We start from the raw sequence: 19,267 nt of genomic DNA, 5'->3' as shown, positions 1-19,267 counted from the left end.
AAATTGGTGGAAAAATATCAGAAATTTGGGTCGCAAGTTCTCACTGAAATGTTGATGGTGCTTCCAAAGGCTCAATAATGGTCCTTCTTTGGAGTCGATTTATATACATTAGTCCTGGCTGCTAATAGAGATATGGGATAGGGGCCTCCAAATGTCAGATTTAAGTGTGAAATTCTTCTGCTCACGTCCCTTCTTTATCTTTTCACCATACTAGAGCTTATTCCTGCATTTCTTCCTCCCTAATGCCTTATTCCCAACTTCCAAGTTTCCTTTATTATTAATCTCGCCTTCCCTCTTTCCCCAACACCCTAGTCCCCTATTCCTCGTTGATCCATCCTTTAAGTTTTCCCTACATCTTTCTCCAGTGATCCCTCATTCCCTTATCCCTGCATACCTTCCTCAATCCCTCCATTAACTCTATATAATAACACCACATTCCGCTCTCTCCCTGACACTGTCCCTTTGAATTCTGCCTCCATGCATGACTTGTCTCCTTCATTTATTTATTTTCTTCGGCTCTGTGGAGAAATACAACACTGGTTTGGAAACATTTGTTTCACCAGAGGGCTAAAACACAAACCAAACATTGGAACGCTAACTCAAACGCCATACTGAGCAGCTCAAACAGCCCCACAGTCCTTTTGGTTGATACGTCTTCTGCTCTGCTCCGTTTTCTGCGCCGCTCAATTAATCTGGCTCAGTCAAGACCGCGCTGAACTGTCATCATAACGCTAATAAAGAAAAAGCTTTGAGCTGTTTGCATTAAGTGGCCTGCTTGTCTCAAACTGTCAGTTCGTCCGCGGCTCTGGCTCGGCACAAGTTTTTGTCCCCTCTCTTTGCACTCGTTTATTCCTCTGTGGGCCCGGGCGCAAATCCCCTCATCATCTGAAAGAAAAACACTAAAGGCAGCGCGGCCTGGTAAAGCCTCATTATGCTTAATAACCTTTACTGAGAGCTGAACAGACACTGCATGTACTGTATATGCATGTTAGAATCTCATGTATGCAGGTATTCGTTCATGTGAGGCTGCTGCATGTGCTTTCTCTGCATGTGTGCGTGCATTAATGAGTGCTTGAATGTGTGTGTCCTCTGAGAGTAAGGCTAGCTCCGAGCCACAATGCGTCTTATTCAGCAGGGTCCCTGGATTAAAATGTAATTTCATTCAAAGTCGCAAATTGGGTTTTTTACTGTACTAATCTTCATTTTACTAAGCAGAATGAGGTATGTCATTATAATAAAAAAAGAAGTGACTTAATGAAAGAATACAGGATGGGTAGATCGCAGAGAGGAAAGTAGTTCCCCACACGGACAATAAAGGTTATTTTAAATCATAAACAGTTTAAGCTTTATGAATTAAACACCAGAGTTGAGGCTGTATTGTAGTGATTATTTTCCCAGGCTAGGGATAATAACATTAACATCAACATTAGCAGTTCAGGGATAAAGCTGGGATTCAGGGGGAAAACAAAAACACAACAGTGTTCGAACAAGTGCAAAAGGTTAAAGCAACAGGATCCAAGCAAATAAGCCTTTGTACTTCAGATGTGCATACATAAAATGAAGGTCTTACTTAAAACACAAGGCAGGCACAAGGCAGACTCTGTGAAATAATGACCAAATGCTCCTCTCTTTAATGGGTTATAATGCAACACACACTTACAATCGCTTTATCAGGTACACCTGTTCAACTGCTCCTGAGCACAAATCAGCCAATCACACTCCAACAACTGATGCATTTAAGCATGTACATTCATGCGCATCAATTTTAGGCATGTTGGGTGCTAAGGATGCGTCACAGGGACAACATGCCCAGCAGCCAAGGTCAAGCTTGATGGCATTGCTTTTATCTGGGCCTTTTCACCCCTGGTAGCACACCAGAATCTGCTACCCTAGGCCGTGCTTACTCACCACATCCACCCCTTACTCCACCCTGAAGGTGTGGACTTTATTTTCTTGACAGATTATTTTCTCATGCCCCTGGTAATATGCAAGGACATCCAGAGCACAACCGGGGGTGTGTCAATCCTTCTTCCCAACCTCAACTGGCTTACTCGCCACATCAAGATCAAGAACTGATGAGAGAGAAAAGCTGTTAGTGAAAGTGGCACTGCCAGCCTGTTATGCATTGCTCTGCATCCCACTGACATTATGGTAAAAAAAGAAAGGGGTCTGATCTCTGACGCACCCTCTTGCAAACCACTACTGTGAGATGCCACATCTGTCAGTACAAAAGGCAAGTAATTTTACAACGTTTTAGAAGACTTTGTTCATTCGACTTTACTCATGAACAAAGTCTGACAGTTATGAAACCACATTGCAAACATTACTATGCAATATTTCATAAATAAAACAAGGTCAGAGGTCAATTTAGGCCTATGCAGATTAGACTCAAAATAAAAACAAAAGACTTATGTCATATAATTAGAATAATAAGGGGACATATTATGCAAAAATCACTTTTTCAGGCTTTTCTAGCAAAAATATGTGCCCCTGGCCTGTCCACAACCCCTCAAGTACAAGAAAAATCCATTCCCTACCCCCCCTCTTTCTCCACCTTTCAGAAAACGTGTGCTGAAACAAGCCATTATCAGATTTCCCCTCATGATGTCATGACTTAGCACCGCCCCCAGGTTTGGTTGGCCCTCCCCGCTTGGAAGAAAGCTCCACCCTCCTCTCCTGATCCTCCTCTCAGCTGCCAGGAGAGCCACATCCATAAAGCCACATCCATTTCCTGAGAGGGGCGCAGTCAGGCCCGGAGTCACACAGCTCATTAACATTTAAAGCCACAGACACAGAAACAGCTTGTTCTGAGCAGGACTGAAACAGAGGGATTTTTTTACATGCAATAATTCAATACTGGAGTGTTTTTTTAGCAACAAACTTCACAGGCAGGTTTTGGGGACGTCTGAGACCAAAATAAACTCATCTTAAAAGGGTAAAATAAGTCCCCTTTAAATCACATATATTACATTATTTATACCACTAATTTTTCCTTATAATAACACCATCAAATGTAAAAAAGTCACAAATATTACATGTCTAAATTAATTTACGCAGAAATAAGTAAAACAGAAACTGACATAAACCACATAAGTATAATAAAGCTGTCAAAAGCTTATAAAACTTGGCGCGCCGGTGGTCGAGTGGTTAAGGCGCATGCCATATGCGCAGGCAACCCGGGTTCAAATCCGGCCCGTGGCACTATTTCCTGCATGTCTCTCCCCGCTCTCTCCCCTGTTTCCGACTCTATCCACTGTCCTATCAAATAAAGGCCAAAAATAAATCTTTAAAAAAAAAAAAAGCTTATAAAACTGACCAAAATCACACCTATTTTGATAATTATACACTGAAAATTTCTATAAATTAGCCAAATTTAACACTGGATCACTCAATCATCTTTTATACAAATCTGTGGCAAGATCAAACTATACTATAGAGTACTGTTATCCTACTTTGTAAATAGTTTTTTGTAAAAAACAAATCCCCTTAGTATGGCTTTCTAGATGAATTGGCCATAGTATGTCTTCATATAGACATGTTACACCCCTAAACAAGCGTATGTCCAAATATGGTTCCTCCATTTTTCACGCTACAATCTCAGTAATTGCTTGAAATCCTATGCAAACAAAACCCTACCATGACATTCCACACTACTATTCACCTTCATAATGTGAGTTTCATCAACTTGTCATGGTTAGTTAGGATGTTAGGGCCATCTGTTTGGGACCAAAAGAGACATAAACGGCATTTTTCAAGTTTTGGAGGAAAAAGGATGTTTGAGATGCTCTGGGCCATTGCTGATTAGTTTAGATGATGTGATGTCACTTTCAGTGATGCTGGATGATTGGCTGAGAAAAATTATTCTGGTTCTACTGTATCACAGATCGTTGGGACATATATGGTTCCTTGCCCCATAAAGGGTTAAGGTCATGACAGTGCTTCACAGCTGGTATGTTGGTCACATCAGTATGTAAGACAACACCATTTTTAGACAGTAAAAAACATGTCCTTCATTCTCCATTTGGCTGTTAATCTGTAGAGGAACTTCAGTTTTTCTCTCTTTAAATGCAACAGAAGCAAATAAACATGATCTCATGGGCATGCACTGATGTAGAGATGTCAGAGTGAGGGGGCAGCAAATGTAAAAGCACCCAGGCAGTTCGAGGGTTGGTGCCTTGCCCAAGGGCACCTTGACGGTCCTTGGGAAGTGAACTGGCCCTACTCCACCAGCCAGACCAACTGCTGCTTAAGAAGACTTGAACTTACAACCCAACTCATGCCACTCTATTCTGAGCTACTACAACCGCCAATGTGGAAATAATGCAGCGAACTGAAGTACAAAGAGAGAAAAAGAAGACTAAGACTGTGTGAAATTGGCCCAAGGTGTGCTTTATGGCTGAATTTCAGGGTGTATCTTAATAATTTTAGCTGCAGCCAGGGCTAAAGTGACAGTAAGTGAGCTGCAGGAGTCTAGTTTCCACTGTGAAGTGTGTCCAATAATGAATTCACACCCTACCAACCTCTCTCACCTAATCACATTCGGGAATCAGCAAAACCATTTCCCTTCTGCTCTCCCTGCTAATACATTTCTGGAATAGAAATCATGATCCACAAAATAATTTCTCTGATGTTATCACTGAATCTGGGATTGTTTGGTGAGGCCTCGCTTTGAAAAAGGCTGGCTGCATTAAGACTGAACGCGATTGCAAAGATGTTCTTTTTCAATTAAATCCTCTGGCAGCCACGCCACAGAATTATTTTACTCTATAATGACAAATGCCGCTATTACCAACACACCCGGACACACTTCAATTCTAATACCCAGCTCATTCGTTTTTTTGGGTTAATTAAGGTCATTTTTGGAATTTTTTTTTACTAATACATCAAATGTTCTCAATTTCATTTCTTACCCTCATTCTGCAAAAAGCCACTGATGAACAAATCACCTCCCCAAATGCCCATTACGGCCCTGATGGGAATTAGGAGCCCATTTTCTTCTCCAGTCTCCTTCCTGCCTCTGTCCCTCCTTCCTCTCTTCTCCTCCCCTCACCTCTCCATCCGTGCTGCCTTAGATGGACGGTGGAGATTTACGGTTCGGGGTCACACGGTGGTTCTAATTAGCTTAAGTAGGTTGGGAGGAATAAGCACTTCCTCGCCGAGACGCATCACAGTCCCACAGCTCGGTCTGACTAAGCAGCGGAGAGAGGAGAGCGCAGACGGATAACCGACCTCTGCCTCTGTCTGGCTGTCTGTCCCCATGTCTTTCTGTGTCCTCTCTCTGTCTTAAATTTTACAAGTAGTGCAACACGGAGGCGTTTTAACAACAGATACTAAAGATACCTCCTGATTTATTGATTTGACTCTCCATTAGTCGACATCTAGGGTCCTCACAGGAAAACATGACACCATTATTCACAACAGTTCAGCAAGTTAGAATCCAAATCAGTCCAAGGTGATCATTTATAAATTATTTTTTCAGCCTTTGCCTTTATTAGATCATACAGCGTAAGAGAGAGAGGAAATTTGGGGCAGAGGGACTGGGAACTGATGTGCACCAAATGGCTGCTGATTGGGATTTAACCACTGCACCCAAAGCTTTGCCTGACTGAGCAAACGTGCCCAGAGGTTGAAATTAAAGAGTGGAAATACTCATCAAGTGCATGACTATGAAAACTCCTCAGCAGTGGTTTTGGTAGAATCGTTGCAGGGAATGTCACGACACCAGAATGATAAACCTGAGTACAGTTCAGACAATATTGATGCCAATAAAATTCAGCTGAACTTCTGAACATTGTCTAAACTGTGTGTTAATAGAATGTCAACACTGTATAGACTTATAGTGTCCATCTGGAGTTTGAATACACATCTTTGGTTGGGGCGCACAGACTGTGAAATCAGGTCTTTTTCGCACTTTTCAAAAAACAATTGACTACAGATGCACCATGCATCACTATCTGCCAAAACTGGCCCTGTAGACATACATTATACGGACAGAAGTATTTGGCAAAACCTGTTGATTATTGAATACAGGTGTTTCAATCAGACCTGTTGCCACAGGTGTATAAAATTAAGCACCTAGCCATGCAAATGCAAACGTTTTGATTCTTAATGGGTTGTTCTTAAGAGCTCAGGGACCTCAAGCTGTGATGGATGCCACCTTTGCAATAAGACGGCTTGTTCAGTTTCATCCCTGCTGGATATTGTAAGTGATATTATTAGAAAGTGGAAGCGTTCAGGAACAACAGCACCTCCTGACTTTCTCTTAAGTGGGCGTACCAGCCCACTTAAAAGAAAGCTTCATCATTTAATATTATGTGATTCCCCCATTAAACATACTGTTTATTTTTATGTAATTTTCCATTTCCATGTTGACTCCGATCAGCTGGCTGTTCATAAAAGTGACATTTGATCCACAAGGATTTGTTTTTTTGTGATTTCTTTTAAGCAGATATATCAGGTAATGCAGTTCAGCTAAAAAATGACAGAGACATGAGAACTGTCCCTGCCCCATTCAACCCCATTCAAACGCATTTATGCACATTAAAACGCCACTGACAAAGCAGTGGGAGCAATGGGAGCAAACTGGGGTTGAGTGTCTTGCTCAAGGACACATCGACATGTGACTGCAGGAGCTGGGGATCGAACCCACAACTTTCCAACAGACTCTACCCACTTGACCACAGTCCAGTGGTGTAAAGCAGTGGCTTTCAACTAGTCTAGCCTCAGGACCCACCAACATCTTTAGTGACAAATCCCAACCCAAATTTCCAAAAATCTTTAACCATGCACATTTAGTTAATAAAAATGTTTCACTTAAGGTCTTGGATGGAACAGAATTTATGACAGGGGCAAGAGACAGGGCAAAACTGATGTTTTACACCCCTCTTTCCCCATGATGACATGTAAATTTTAGCCCATTTTCCAGAGATCTTGAGAAACTGCTTCATTAACATGGTAAAAGCAGCTCTTTTTTGTAAGAAAAGGCGATTAGCAAGTTGAAATAATGATAAAACATTTTAAATTCACCCATTATCACAATAAAACCGAGTAAAATAAACAGTATGGTTGCATGTTCTTCATAGACTTTTGCCACCATTTTTTCCAGAAACACATTCAGTACAGTGTTAATTTCATCAACTAAAACTATGACTGAAAATGTTCATCAACAGCCTTTTTTTCCATGACAAGAACTAGACTAAGACTAACAAAAATAGATCTGAGATGACTAAAACTGACAAAAACTAAGTTTAGTTAGTTTAGTTTTTGTCAAGATGACTAAAACTAGACTAAAATGTAATGTAGTTTTCATCAGACATTCAAAATTTGTGATATTTCTCCACTGTGGGTAAATCTGTTAAAAAAACATTGCATCTGTAGCTCTTCTGCCTCTCAGTTGTAGAAAGCAGGGACCCCAGGTCTGGCAGGGTGCATAAAACATACTACCATGATCTGGTACCAGATTTAGGCAAGAAAATAAATGCTTGGACTTAAAGTAAAGACTAAAATGTGAGGACTTCTTATGGACTAAAACTAGAATAAAACTAGAAGGATAGAAATGACTAAAATGTGACTAAAATTAAAATGCATTTACAGACTAAAACTATGATTAAAATTGAAAATAGCTGCCAAAATTAACACTGATTTGCGACCCACTGAAAACTGCTCCGTGACCCATTTTTGGGTCCTGACCCACCCGTTGAGAACCACTGGTGTAAAGCACACTGACATTTCTGTGGAGTGATAAATAATGGCCAAATGGGCAGGTGTGAGTTTGTCAGATGCTGGAAAAATATTATCTGACTGCTCTGAGCCAACTGTGAAGTATGGTGGTGGAGGGATAATGGTGTGAGGCTTTTTTCAGAGTGAAGGCCAATCTTAATGCTTCAGCATACAAAGACATTTTGGACAATGCTATGCTTCTGGCTTTGTGGCCACAGTTTGGGGAAGGCCTTTTTCTATCCCAACATGACTGTGCGGTGCAGTTCGGTGTTGGCCCCCACAGAGCCCTGACCTCAGGCCTATGGAGCACCATTGGGATAACCTGGTATGGTCTTCTTCCTCATAAATGCTTCACAGAATGAATGAGTACAAATTCCCTCAGAAACTCTCCCAAATCTTGTGGAAAGCCTTCCAAGAAGAGTGGAGGCTGTTAGAGGGCCAACTCCATACTAAAGTACATGTCTTTGAATACAATGTTGGTTTAATGTCAGGAGGCCAAATACTTTTGTCCATACTGTGTTTTTTTATGCCATGTTATCAAAGGGATTTCTGGCAATAAGAAGGAAGGATCCAGCTCTAGATAAAAACAGAAGGCATTGTTATAAGAAACAGTGAGAGAACTTGCACACACCCAGTTTTGGAACTGCAAACAGAAAGAGAAAAATGATATGAAAAGCAGACATCTGTCCGCTGCAGACGTTGTAACCGGAAGGCAGCCTTTTGTGGCTCCTTCAAGGCTTCACAGGAAAGGAAGCTGCATCTATATTTTAAATAACTTAAAAAAACCACAACATTCTTGTTTCCTGCAAAATTCTTAACTATATTTTATGAGTCCACCTCATGCAATCATAATAAAGCTTTAATTTTGTGCGCAGTTGTTTCATGATAAAATAGGGAGTAGTTTAAGTGTGGCGAATAGTGAAGTAAGGCGCTTTATAGCTTGTTGCCTACATCGCTCTGTGGTTTATCTCTCTTTTGGTCTCCAAATTAAACACAAAATATAAAATTAGCAGACAATAAAGACAAAATACCGCTCTGCAGTTTCTAATTAATTCCTCAAAGACTCGTGTTTTTCCTCTTATGTTCTTTAACCTTGAAGAAGCCTTTCCACCATCTAATGGAAACACTCAATAAGTTGTCTGCTATACATGCTGCTTTAAAATTGGTGTTATATTGTCTCGACAGTATGAGGGAAGCACAGCAAGTGTGTCGTCCTGCTTGCATGTCTCTCTTTCTGTGTATGCTTGCGTTTGTCTCTGTGATGTCCAGGGACAGAATCTGTTCACCAGAAGAAGAAGAAAGAAAAAAAAAAACATGGGCTTGATTCCCAACACCCTGCAGAAACACAAAAATTCCCCACAATTTGAAAACTCCTGAGAGAAGACTGGCCTTCCAAAAACAAACAAACCCTCCTTTTTTTTGGAACAATCTGTGACGGTTTTGGCATTATTTTTGGCAGAGGCATTTGTTTTTGTTTCTGCATTTCTGCAGCCTTCGTTCCTTATTCTTCCACCCTCTTAGGAGCACTCCTCCTCCCCCCCTGATGTTCGAATGTAAATAGCATTTTTAATTAGAATTATATCTTCTGTTTGTGTAATTTGCTACCAGCATAGACGCCAGCGTACGAGTGCCCTGTTTGCACAGGGTAACAATTTGCCTCCCTGTTGACCCAACCCACTCGTCGATGCCCTCTCTGTGTGTGTTTGAGAGCCTGTCCCGCCTCCTGACTGCCTCCTTTTATTTTATTTCCTCTCTATGGAGGTGCGCTATCGAGCTGAAGAGACTGTATTATTATCCTTCATTCATCCATTCACAAAACCTCATACACTTTTACAGCTGCAGCAAACAACTTTTATCAGCAGTGTAGTGTTTTTATGACAAATTGATCAGTTGGTGCCTGCGCAAAATGTTTGAAAGTAGTGAAAAGAAATCTCTGAGGGGAAAAAACATTCTGCAGCACTAAATCAGTGATATGAGCAAAGTTTGTCATGGTACAAGACTTAAAAACGCTGATTTGAAAAAAAGTAGTAATCAAAATAGACAAGACTGTTTCAATATGATGGCAACAAAATAGAAGCCCTAGGCACCCAATATTGGGTTATTACTTCTTTTATTTGTGTATCTGTCTAAACTGTTCAAATATCAAAACTGTACCCTTGTATTTAAGCAATTTAAATAGCCTGCAGGAGTTTCTCTGCAATATTTGATGAATGCGTTTCCCTCCTGCTCACCTAAAACATAATTTGTAATGTTTCACTCTTTTAAAATACTTTACATCCATAAGATCCCATATCAAAAGATTTCAACAACCTGAATAAGAACAGGAATGCAGCCTGGATCCCCTCTGTAATCTGACTGGCCACCCCAGACACAGACCAAAAAATCCAAATTATGTCACAAATGTTTGACACCTGTTAAAATCAATTATTGTGGCTGTAAGGCAAAATTTACCAGAAGCCTTCTTTGTATAGAGTGTTAAATCACTTTACTTGTGACTTTGAGCACATCTGTTTGAGTTTTCAACAATAAAAATAGATTAATGCTGGACATAAGTATTTGGCCACATTTGTTACTTATTGAAAGCAGGTGTTTCAATCAGACCTGTTGCCACAGGTGTTTATAATCAAACACCTGACACGCAGTCTCTATTTGCAAACACTTGTGATCCTAAATGGGTTGTTCTGAAGAGTTTTGTGACTTCAAGCATGGTACTGTGACGAATGCTACCTTTGGAATAAGACGGTTCATCTGCTAGATATTCTACAGTCAACTGTAAGTGATATTATAAGATAGTTGAAGCGTTTAGGAACAACAAAAATAAACTGATATTTAAAGCTGATGATGACCAATGTTTACATCTTTATAGGGCCAATATTTACAGCAGAAATAGGAAAATCTCAACAAGCAGAACAAACGATTTAAAGCAAATAAAGGCCTGTATTTAGAGCTGATAAAGGCCAATATTAATGGCTCTTGAAGGCCAACATTTACAGCTTCATAGGGCCAATATTTACAGCTGATATAGGTCAACATTTACAGCTTTATAGGGCCAATATCTACAACTTTATAGGGCCAATATTTACAGCTTTAGAGGGCCAGTATTTACAGCTGATAAAGGCTAATATTAATTGCTCATGAAGGCCATTGTTTACAGCTTTATATGGCCAATATTTACAGCTGATAAAGGCTAAAATTTACAGTTAGATAGGGCCAATATTTAGAGCATTAAAGGGCCAATATTAAAAGCTGATAAAGGCCAGTTTTTACAGCTGAAAAAGGCTTATATTTACAGCATTATATGGCCAATATTTACAGCTGCAATAGGAAAATCTCAACAAGCAGAATAGACAATTTAAAGTAAATAAAGGCCAACATTTACAGCTGTATAGGCCAATATGCACAGCTACTAAAGGCCAATATTTACAGCTGATAAAGGCCAATATTTTCATCTTTATAGGGCCAACTTTTACAGCTTTATAGGGCCAATATTTACAGCTGATAATGGCCAATGACATACAGTCCATACAGTCAACAGTGAATCAAAACATCAATTTGATTCAGGAGTAATCTTTGCAGCACTTTTTAACTTTATCCTTGCATGCATCATGTGCATGCATCTTGTTTTCCATGAAGCGTCTTGTGGCGGTCTTGTGGTGTCTTGTGCTCCTAAGTGGCAGTGTTTGTTTCTTTGCCATATCACCTCCTTTTTCTCACACTGAACTCAGCCTTTTAAAATCTTAAACCTCAGATTCTTGCAGGTTAATTCTGCTTTCATTTTCCTTCATCTCTTTTAGATTTTACACCTCGTAGCATCTCCCCCTTTTTTTTCTCTTTTGCTTCCTCTAAACAAGCAGATGTTGCAGCTGCCAGATACCTTGAACACAACACCTTCTGGGAACTAAGAGCCTGACACTGAGAGAGGGGAAAAAATATCCAAAATTTAATATGCAGCTGATTTATTTTTGTGTAGCGCTGACATTAAAGCTTAGAAAAATCAGGCATCTGTTTATGGGAAAATGTTGTTTGACATTATTTCTATAAATACTGAAACGCTTGTAGAGAAAGAGACAGACATGGCTGCTTCTCTGTGTTTGGCACACATCTGTAGCACTGAAAGGCCTCCTACTGCTCCAAAAACCCTCCTCCTCTTCCACAGCTCACCCTTTCCTCTCTTTTTCCCCTCATTTCTCTCTTCTGCTTATCTCCTTGCGTAGCCGACACATTTGTCAAGTGGTGTGACTTCTCATTCACGCAATGCTTATTGAAATCGAAGAGGCAATCCATTGTTGACAAAGAGACGAGACGAGACAAAGATTTTAGACTTAAACTATAGATCACTGCAGCCTCGGTCGCTCTCTCCTCCCTGTCGCTTTAATTCTGCCTCTTAGTTTGGTGTGTGTGTGTCGGATGAACCTGTGCGAAAGTTGAAAGTCGTCTTTATGTGCACTTTCTCTGTGTGTAACAGAGATGCAGTTGGCTGCTCAGTAGGATAGAGGCGGATATGACTGGAGCTGGATTGACTGACTGGCAAGCAGCTCGGCTGCTGCTGGGAATACTAACGTGACACGCAAATACACACATCTATCCCCTTCACCTACAATGTAGATTTACACACATGAACCCCACCAAACCACCCACAACATCCATCTATCAGTGTCTCACCACTTTTGAATGATTCACCCTGAAAGGTGCCAAAACACCGCCATCTTCAATCATACATGCACCCTTTCACACTCACACCCTCTCCCTCCCTTCCTTCATACACACTCTGTTAATACACACACACAACAGGGGAGCTTAAAGATTGAAGAAAGACAGTGCATTTCACTTTAAACCTCTGCCGCTGGAGGGCTGGAGGGTTCAGTCCAATACCGAAGCAGAGCTAGCAGACATTAAACATGCATGTGGAGGGGCCTGCAGGTTCACCAGAGCTCAGCTGAGATCAATGTGAACGCCACACTTCACCTGAGGAGGACAGCTAAAGTGCAACTCAAGAATCAAAGACTCTTTTTCTACTCCTATTACCATTTTTTTCTATTTCTGCTCCTAATGCTCTTATTTTAGCTTTTCCTCTCGGTAGGGTGAAGAATAATTGCTCAAATTACCCCTGCTAAAAGAGCCTTTCCTTGCAGTGCTCCTTCGACTTAAAAGCTAGATTAAATTCTGGCAATCGAGACGAGTTTTGCAGATGCCAAAATCCTCACCACAGGCCTGAGGGTCGGCTAGTGTCAAAGGCACAAATGAGAACATGTAGGACCACCAGCTGCTGCTCATTGATGTGCAAACTGTGGAAGCACAAAAACAATCAAACAGAGCCTTTAGTGTTGTGTTTCTGGAAAGATTTTGGTGCTACAGGTGCATGAAGGATGCTAATGGTGCAGAAAAAAAAAATTAAAATTCAGATGGATTCCACCTGGATGAGCTCATCCCTGCAGCACAGGGAGGAAAGCACGGCTGCTGGTTGGTTTGTTTACCATCTTACTGGTTGAACAAGCTGCTTGGTTAGAGGGTGTAACCGCACAAATACTAAAGGGGGTACCTCAAAGATCAATACTGGGTCCTGTATTATTTACAATCTGTATCAACTGTCCTGGAAAGAATGTACCATAGTCTGCTTTTCATTTATGCTGATGACATTTTGTTTTCGTGCTGTGCACAATCCACCTGCACAGGTTTTTGCAAACCAGCTGCAATGATTTATTTCAAACCCCAACTCCAAGAAAGTTGGGGGGCTCATAAATCCATATTTGATTCACAAAAGAGTAGGGGCCATGTTTACCATTGTGTAGACAGTCTGTACACATCTGGGATATGGGGAAGCAGTTGCCAGAGTTTTGGGAGAGGATTGTTGTCCCATTCTTGACTAATGTAGGATTTTAGCCAGTCTTTTTCAAAGATTGATAAACATCTGCCCATCTTTACTTCTGAGAGACTCTGCTCTTCTAGAATGCCCCTTTGTACCCAGTAATGTTACCCTATTTAGTTACAAAATGCTGTTTTTCATTGGCACTACTTACTTTTCCAGCCTTTTGTTGCCCCGTCCCTACTTTTTTGAGACATTTCACTGCCATCAAATTCAAAAAGTCTCAGTTTCAAAACCTGATATGGTGTTAATGTTCTATTTCAATAGAGATGGTGTAGTATAAGTCAGCTTTGCTAACTGTTAACTAACTGCCTTGCGTGACATCATGATCAGGCTTTACAGAGAGGCTTTTATAATTCCTGCCTGCTGCTGTTTCTTCTTGAGTTTTTTAAACTTTTTTTGCTGAATATTTCATTACTTTTGGGATACAAAGTAGCATAATAACAAAGAATGTTTTTATTCTTACACTTCTGACACTTGGCATAGTATTAAACAGCTCAAAAAATGGCCTTTTTATAACGTTTCTCTGTGCAGAAATCACTGCTTGCCCCTCAAGGGGTGTTCTCTGTTGCTGCGTGACATCATCTGCAAAGAACCTTTATGCCGATATTTCTAAATTCACTTGAACTGATACTGCTATCGAAGTGATATATAAATGTAGTTCAGACCTAAAACTTTATATCTAGAAGCACTGATTCCCAGGGGGTCCCCGTCTGCTCTGACGACATAATCAAGTGTGCTTATTATATTTGTTTAACATCATGATGAGAAAAAACATGTTCAATGACTTTTGAGAGCCATCCTATAAGATGAATAATTAAGATGATCTGTTAATTTTTGACAGAAAAAGTCACAAATTCATGACAAAAAACGTGACATTTATTGAGATAAGGGGTATTTATGGAGGAAACCAAACACAGAATTTCAGACAAAACATTTAAAAAGCTGTAAATATTGATAATATAGACTCAAAGATTCATTTTAAAGTCAAATTTATGACAGTTAAAAGTTGTAAATTACAAGAAAAACCAAACTAAAAAATGGTTGGATATCCCTCTTTACAGAAATGTGATGATTTAGGGCTAAAATCAGAAGAAGTTCCTTACTGATCATTCCCAGTAAGAAGTATTGGATTTGGCTCTAAACTGCAGTACATGTGCAAGGAAACAGTTCCATCTAGTCTAATTTTCCAGAACACAACCGTCTGTTTTCAACTTTGTGAATGGGCCTTCTCCAGTTGTGATTTATAACTGATATTAATGTATGTTTGGTGTATCAGACAGTAGCACTGGTGCCAGCATCCTGGCTAAAAGTTCCCTCATACTGGAGCTGAAAAGTGTGTCAAGCTGTTATTGGATTCTGACTTATTTGGGCCACTTTTAAGCCCTTTCTATCACTGTTTCTACTCATTTTTCCACATTTTACTCATTTTGACCTCTTTGAACCCACTGTTGACATTTTTTAACCGCTTTTCACTTTCCGCCAATTCTACAGAAATCCAAAAAAATCCAACTTTGTGCCTTCCTTAACACATTATTGCTACTTAAGTCCCTTTTTTCCATTCCAAGGTTCGAATAGTTTTGGATTTTTCATTAGTTTCTATTTTTAGTTCATTTTCACTTTCTGTGTTTGATTTCAGTTTAGTTTTTATTCGTTTTGACTGCTGGTTTGACTGCAAAATGCTTCGTTTTAGTTTAGTTTTATTAGTTTTAGTTTTTTACGGATAAGTGTCTGGGCTGAGTGAGTGTGATACATTTTTAAAAACATATTCAACCAGGCTACTCTTCAATTATCATTTATTTATTATATGATGTTTTTATACAACTCCAGATATAAAACTACCACTATGTGAAGTCTTAACCAATCAGATCAGGCAATTCTACTCTCCCCAGACTTGGGTGTCAGTGCCAGTCAGTACGGTTCTGTCAAAGACTAAAACTAAGGATATTTTGTCTCTATTTTTATTTTATTTTAATTAGTTTTGTAAGCGCAATGTACAGTTTTAGTTAGTTTTCTTTTTTTTCGTTAAGCTTAGTTTTGATTTAGTTTCAGTTAACTAAAATGATTTTTGAATTTTAGTTTTAGTTATTTAGTTAGTTTCAGTTAACCATAATAACCTTGTCCCACTCTGTAACCACTTTAAACCCTTTTTTTCTGCCAATTTCAGCCAATTTTCTACCTTTTTCGCCTCTTTTCAGAATCATTTAACTACTCTTTCCCTTAAAATTGTCTCAGGTCATTCTTCCTTATTCTCTGGCATCCTGGCGTTTTTGCACATCATGCCTTAGCTATGAAGTCTTGCATTAATTTCCAAATGGTTTAGTCTGTGTGCCCATCAATATTGTCAACATTACCAACAAAAAAAGGTTATTTTATTTGAAGAAAGGGGGTTTACATTTTGGAAAAAGGCAATATTTAAGAAAAAATCTTTGATAAGAGTGGATATTATTCAGATCAAAAATAAAATATGTTATCACAGGTGTACTTTAAATAAAGCAGGCTTTCTCTCAATTCAATGGCCCCCCACTTGGCTGGGCCCCCCTTTATCCCCCATTATGGGCGGCCTTGGGGGGGCAATAGATAAGAAGGGTTGGGAACACCAGAGAGGAAGGCTTCAGCTGACGTAGGTCTGTTAGTCCTGCCTAAAACTTTATAATCTTATTTGTACATGAGGCCGATATTTACATTGGTTGTTATTGGCTGAAATGTTCATATCTGCAAATATGGATCATAACCTTTTTTTTTTTTTTTTTTTTTTTTTTTAGCTTTTAAAGCCAATATCTGTGGACATCTTTTAATTCCTAAAACATAGCTATTAGTCTTCTTTTTGACCTGTTCTTGGTGATGGTGATGTTTTACACATGAAAGCCTCTCTTCAGTCCTCATTTATAGTGTGTATCACAGTGGACTAAGACTGATCAAAACTGGATTTCTTCACCCCTGTTTTTATACCGTAAAGTCAACTTGGCTGCTCTGATTACTCTCCAGCTCAGATGAAAAATGTTGGACCTGGCAGCAGCTCATTGAAGTGCAAAGTATGGAGCACAAACGGCCCTCAGTGCTCTGCTTTTTGAGCTTCCTTTAAGATTCTGCTGCTACAGGTGCATGGAGGACGCACAAAGACGCACTACATTCACGCATACCTTAGTCACAAGCGGCTCTGTGTCCTCCAGGATGGAGACGAAGGGGATTTCCAGGAAAGACGAGATGAACTCCACCTGGATGAGCTCCTCCCTGGAGCGCGGGAAAGCGAGCACAGCGGACACCCCTCTGACCACCAGGTCCTGGCAGGCGCTCCGGGACAACGACTCCGGGTCTCCTCCCGAGGGCGACCGAGCCACCATCTCCAGGCTCAGGTTGTAGGGCAGTAGAGGGGGCGTTTGGGAGGAGGACGAGGAGGAGGTGGTGGTGGAGGAGTCAGCCGCTCCGCTCTGGTGCCGGAGGCTAGCCAGGGCGCGGTTGAGCGCGTTTTGTATCCGTGCCGGCTGACGGGTCGGTAAGAGCGCACCGAGACGCACGGTGTGTCCGATCCGGGCGAGGATGTGGCAGGGCTGCGGGTGTGGGAAGCAGGGCTCCGGGGAGGAGGTGAAGACGGTCAAGAGGAGGAGAAGTAGGAACGGTCTGGCAGAGAGGAAGAGGAGATGAGGTCTCCCCGGGGCGAGGCAGTAGGTCCAGAGTCCGGGGAGAGACACCATGCTGCAGCTCCGACACACAACAGAGGAGGACTGGGCTCTGCTCGGCGGGAGATGGCATAGCTCCCTCTTTTCTCCCGGCTCCACCGCTCTTTCTCGGACTTGATGGTTCTTTGCTTTGCCCTCTTTTTTTTTTTTTTTTTCTTTTTGCGCTGTCGACGGTGATTTGTCGGCGTTTTGACGTCTCTCCCTTCACCTCTTCAAAGTTTCTGTGTCAACAGTCAAAGACGCGCTGGTGGAAGGAGAGGAGAGATGAGCGCGCGCAGCTTAGAGCGCTCGCCCCGCTTCTGTCAGTCTCTGCTGGAGGAAGGCACACCAGCTGTGAAGAGTGTGTGTGTGTGTGTGTGTGGAAATGTGTGTGTGTGTGGGTCCGCGCGCCTGCCGGCCAATAATCTAACCTCTCACGGAGCCTGCCTCTTGTTGAATTTTAATGAAAATTCGGCGGGTAACATTTCCTTCCGCTTCTTCTGAGTCCACAGAGAATTTTCACTTAATGTTTTCATTCAGAATTCAAAAAGACAAAAAGGGTGTCCCTTCATAATTCAGTCACACATCTCACAGTCAGAAAGAGAATCCAATTAAAGAATGACTTTGTGTTTGAGGATAAGATAAACACTTACCTCAGTGGTTCCCCTTTAACCCTTTATGGGACATGAAACCATATATGGTCATTGACCTCCCCCAATTTCTCTGTGCTCCAGTAAAACCAGCATGACTTTTCTCAGGTGATTCAGTCAACATCTCAGAACGTGACATCACAGCATCTGACCAATCAGCTGTCTTCCAGAGCTCTATAACTTTATCCATTCATCATCCATTTTCTACACTGGTTATCCCCTTAGGGGTCAGGGGGGGCTGGAGCCTATCCCAGCTGTCATTGGAGGAGAGGCGGGGTAAAACCCTGGACTGGTCGCTAGTCTAACATAGAGACAGACAACCAGGCATACACACACCGACGGGCAATTTAGAGTCACTACTTAATCTAATGAGCATGTCTTCTGCTGTTCAGTATAAACTGTGGTGTACCTCAGGGGTCAGTCCCAGTCCTCCTTTTGTTGTTTACTTGTGTAATAATTTACACATGTGATAGTTTTAGTAAGTTTAGGGTTTCTCTTGAAATTATAAGGAAAAATACATTCTATGAATAGTGAAATATATGTGATTTTAATCTGTTTTTTTTTTTTTTTTTTTTTGGCAGTATAACAGTTGTATTCCACTTCAATGGCATGAATATCTATACACTGTATATCTATAGATATATTATAAATAAGTTAATAAATTAGTGAAAATATATTTCAGTGGAAGACCTGAAAAAAATCAGAACTATTTAATTATATAAATGAAATTAAATGGCATATAATATATAATTACAAGCCTTTAAAGCATAATAAAACATTTTAATACTGTTGTAAAATTGACTAAAATCATATATGTTTAACTATTTATACCATCTATTCTTCCTTATAATTCTAATATAAACCCAAAAATGCTAAAAAATTTTGATTTTCTACATGAATTTTAGCAAAAATAAGCCCACAAAGCAAAACATTTTTAAATGTCTGGGGATGCCCAACATTTATATTCTAGGGTTTAAATTTTGAATGTACAAGAATTTGAATTAGTACCCCATAAGGGGTTAAACACCACCCTTTAGTGAGGAACCCGTCCAAAAACACTCCCATTAGGATCATAAGAAGCATTAAAGTGCTTTAAGTTTCAAAAAGATTGATTCCCATTCAGAAACAGAGAGAAACTTGGATGCTTTTCCCAGATTAAACCTTGTTATAAATGGTAGCCATTTGTTTTGTGAGGTAATGGGGGGAACTTTTTAAGCACCTCTGCAGCTCTGCTCTCCATGTCCCCGCCAGGTTGGCCAACACAAAGCTAATAGCTTGCTGAAATCTCAATTTTCCCCCAAGATTTATTCCCAGCTTCCTCCCATGCCGTCCAAGTCGAACATTATCCGTTGTGTAACCACATCTTTTCAGCACCA

The 19,267-nt window shown here is 40.5% G+C and overlaps 1 protein-coding gene across 1 annotated transcript in view; it reads right to left on the bottom strand.

Moving 5' to 3' along the window:
• grin3ba (glutamate receptor, ionotropic, N-methyl-D-aspartate 3Ba) overlaps positions 1-17,444 on the bottom strand; it is a 165,320-nt gene extending 147,876 nt beyond the window's left edge. The window contains exon 1 of the mRNA XM_041811979.1: positions 16,726-17,444. Within this exon, the coding sequence (XP_041667913.1) occupies positions 16,726-17,277 (552 nt within the window). The 5' untranslated portion in view covers positions 17,278-17,444. The remainder of the gene's footprint in view (positions 1-16,725) is intronic.
• Positions 17,445-19,267: the final 1,823 nt, after the last annotated feature.

Source organism: Cheilinus undulatus, linkage group 18 (genome assembly GCF_018320785.1).
Source record: "Cheilinus undulatus linkage group 18, ASM1832078v1, whole genome shotgun sequence".
NCBI lineage: Eukaryota > Metazoa > Chordata > Actinopteri > Labriformes > Labridae > Cheilinus > Cheilinus undulatus.
The sequence above is the reverse complement of the archived record's forward strand: the minus strand, read 5'-3'. Positions and strand labels throughout refer to the sequence as shown.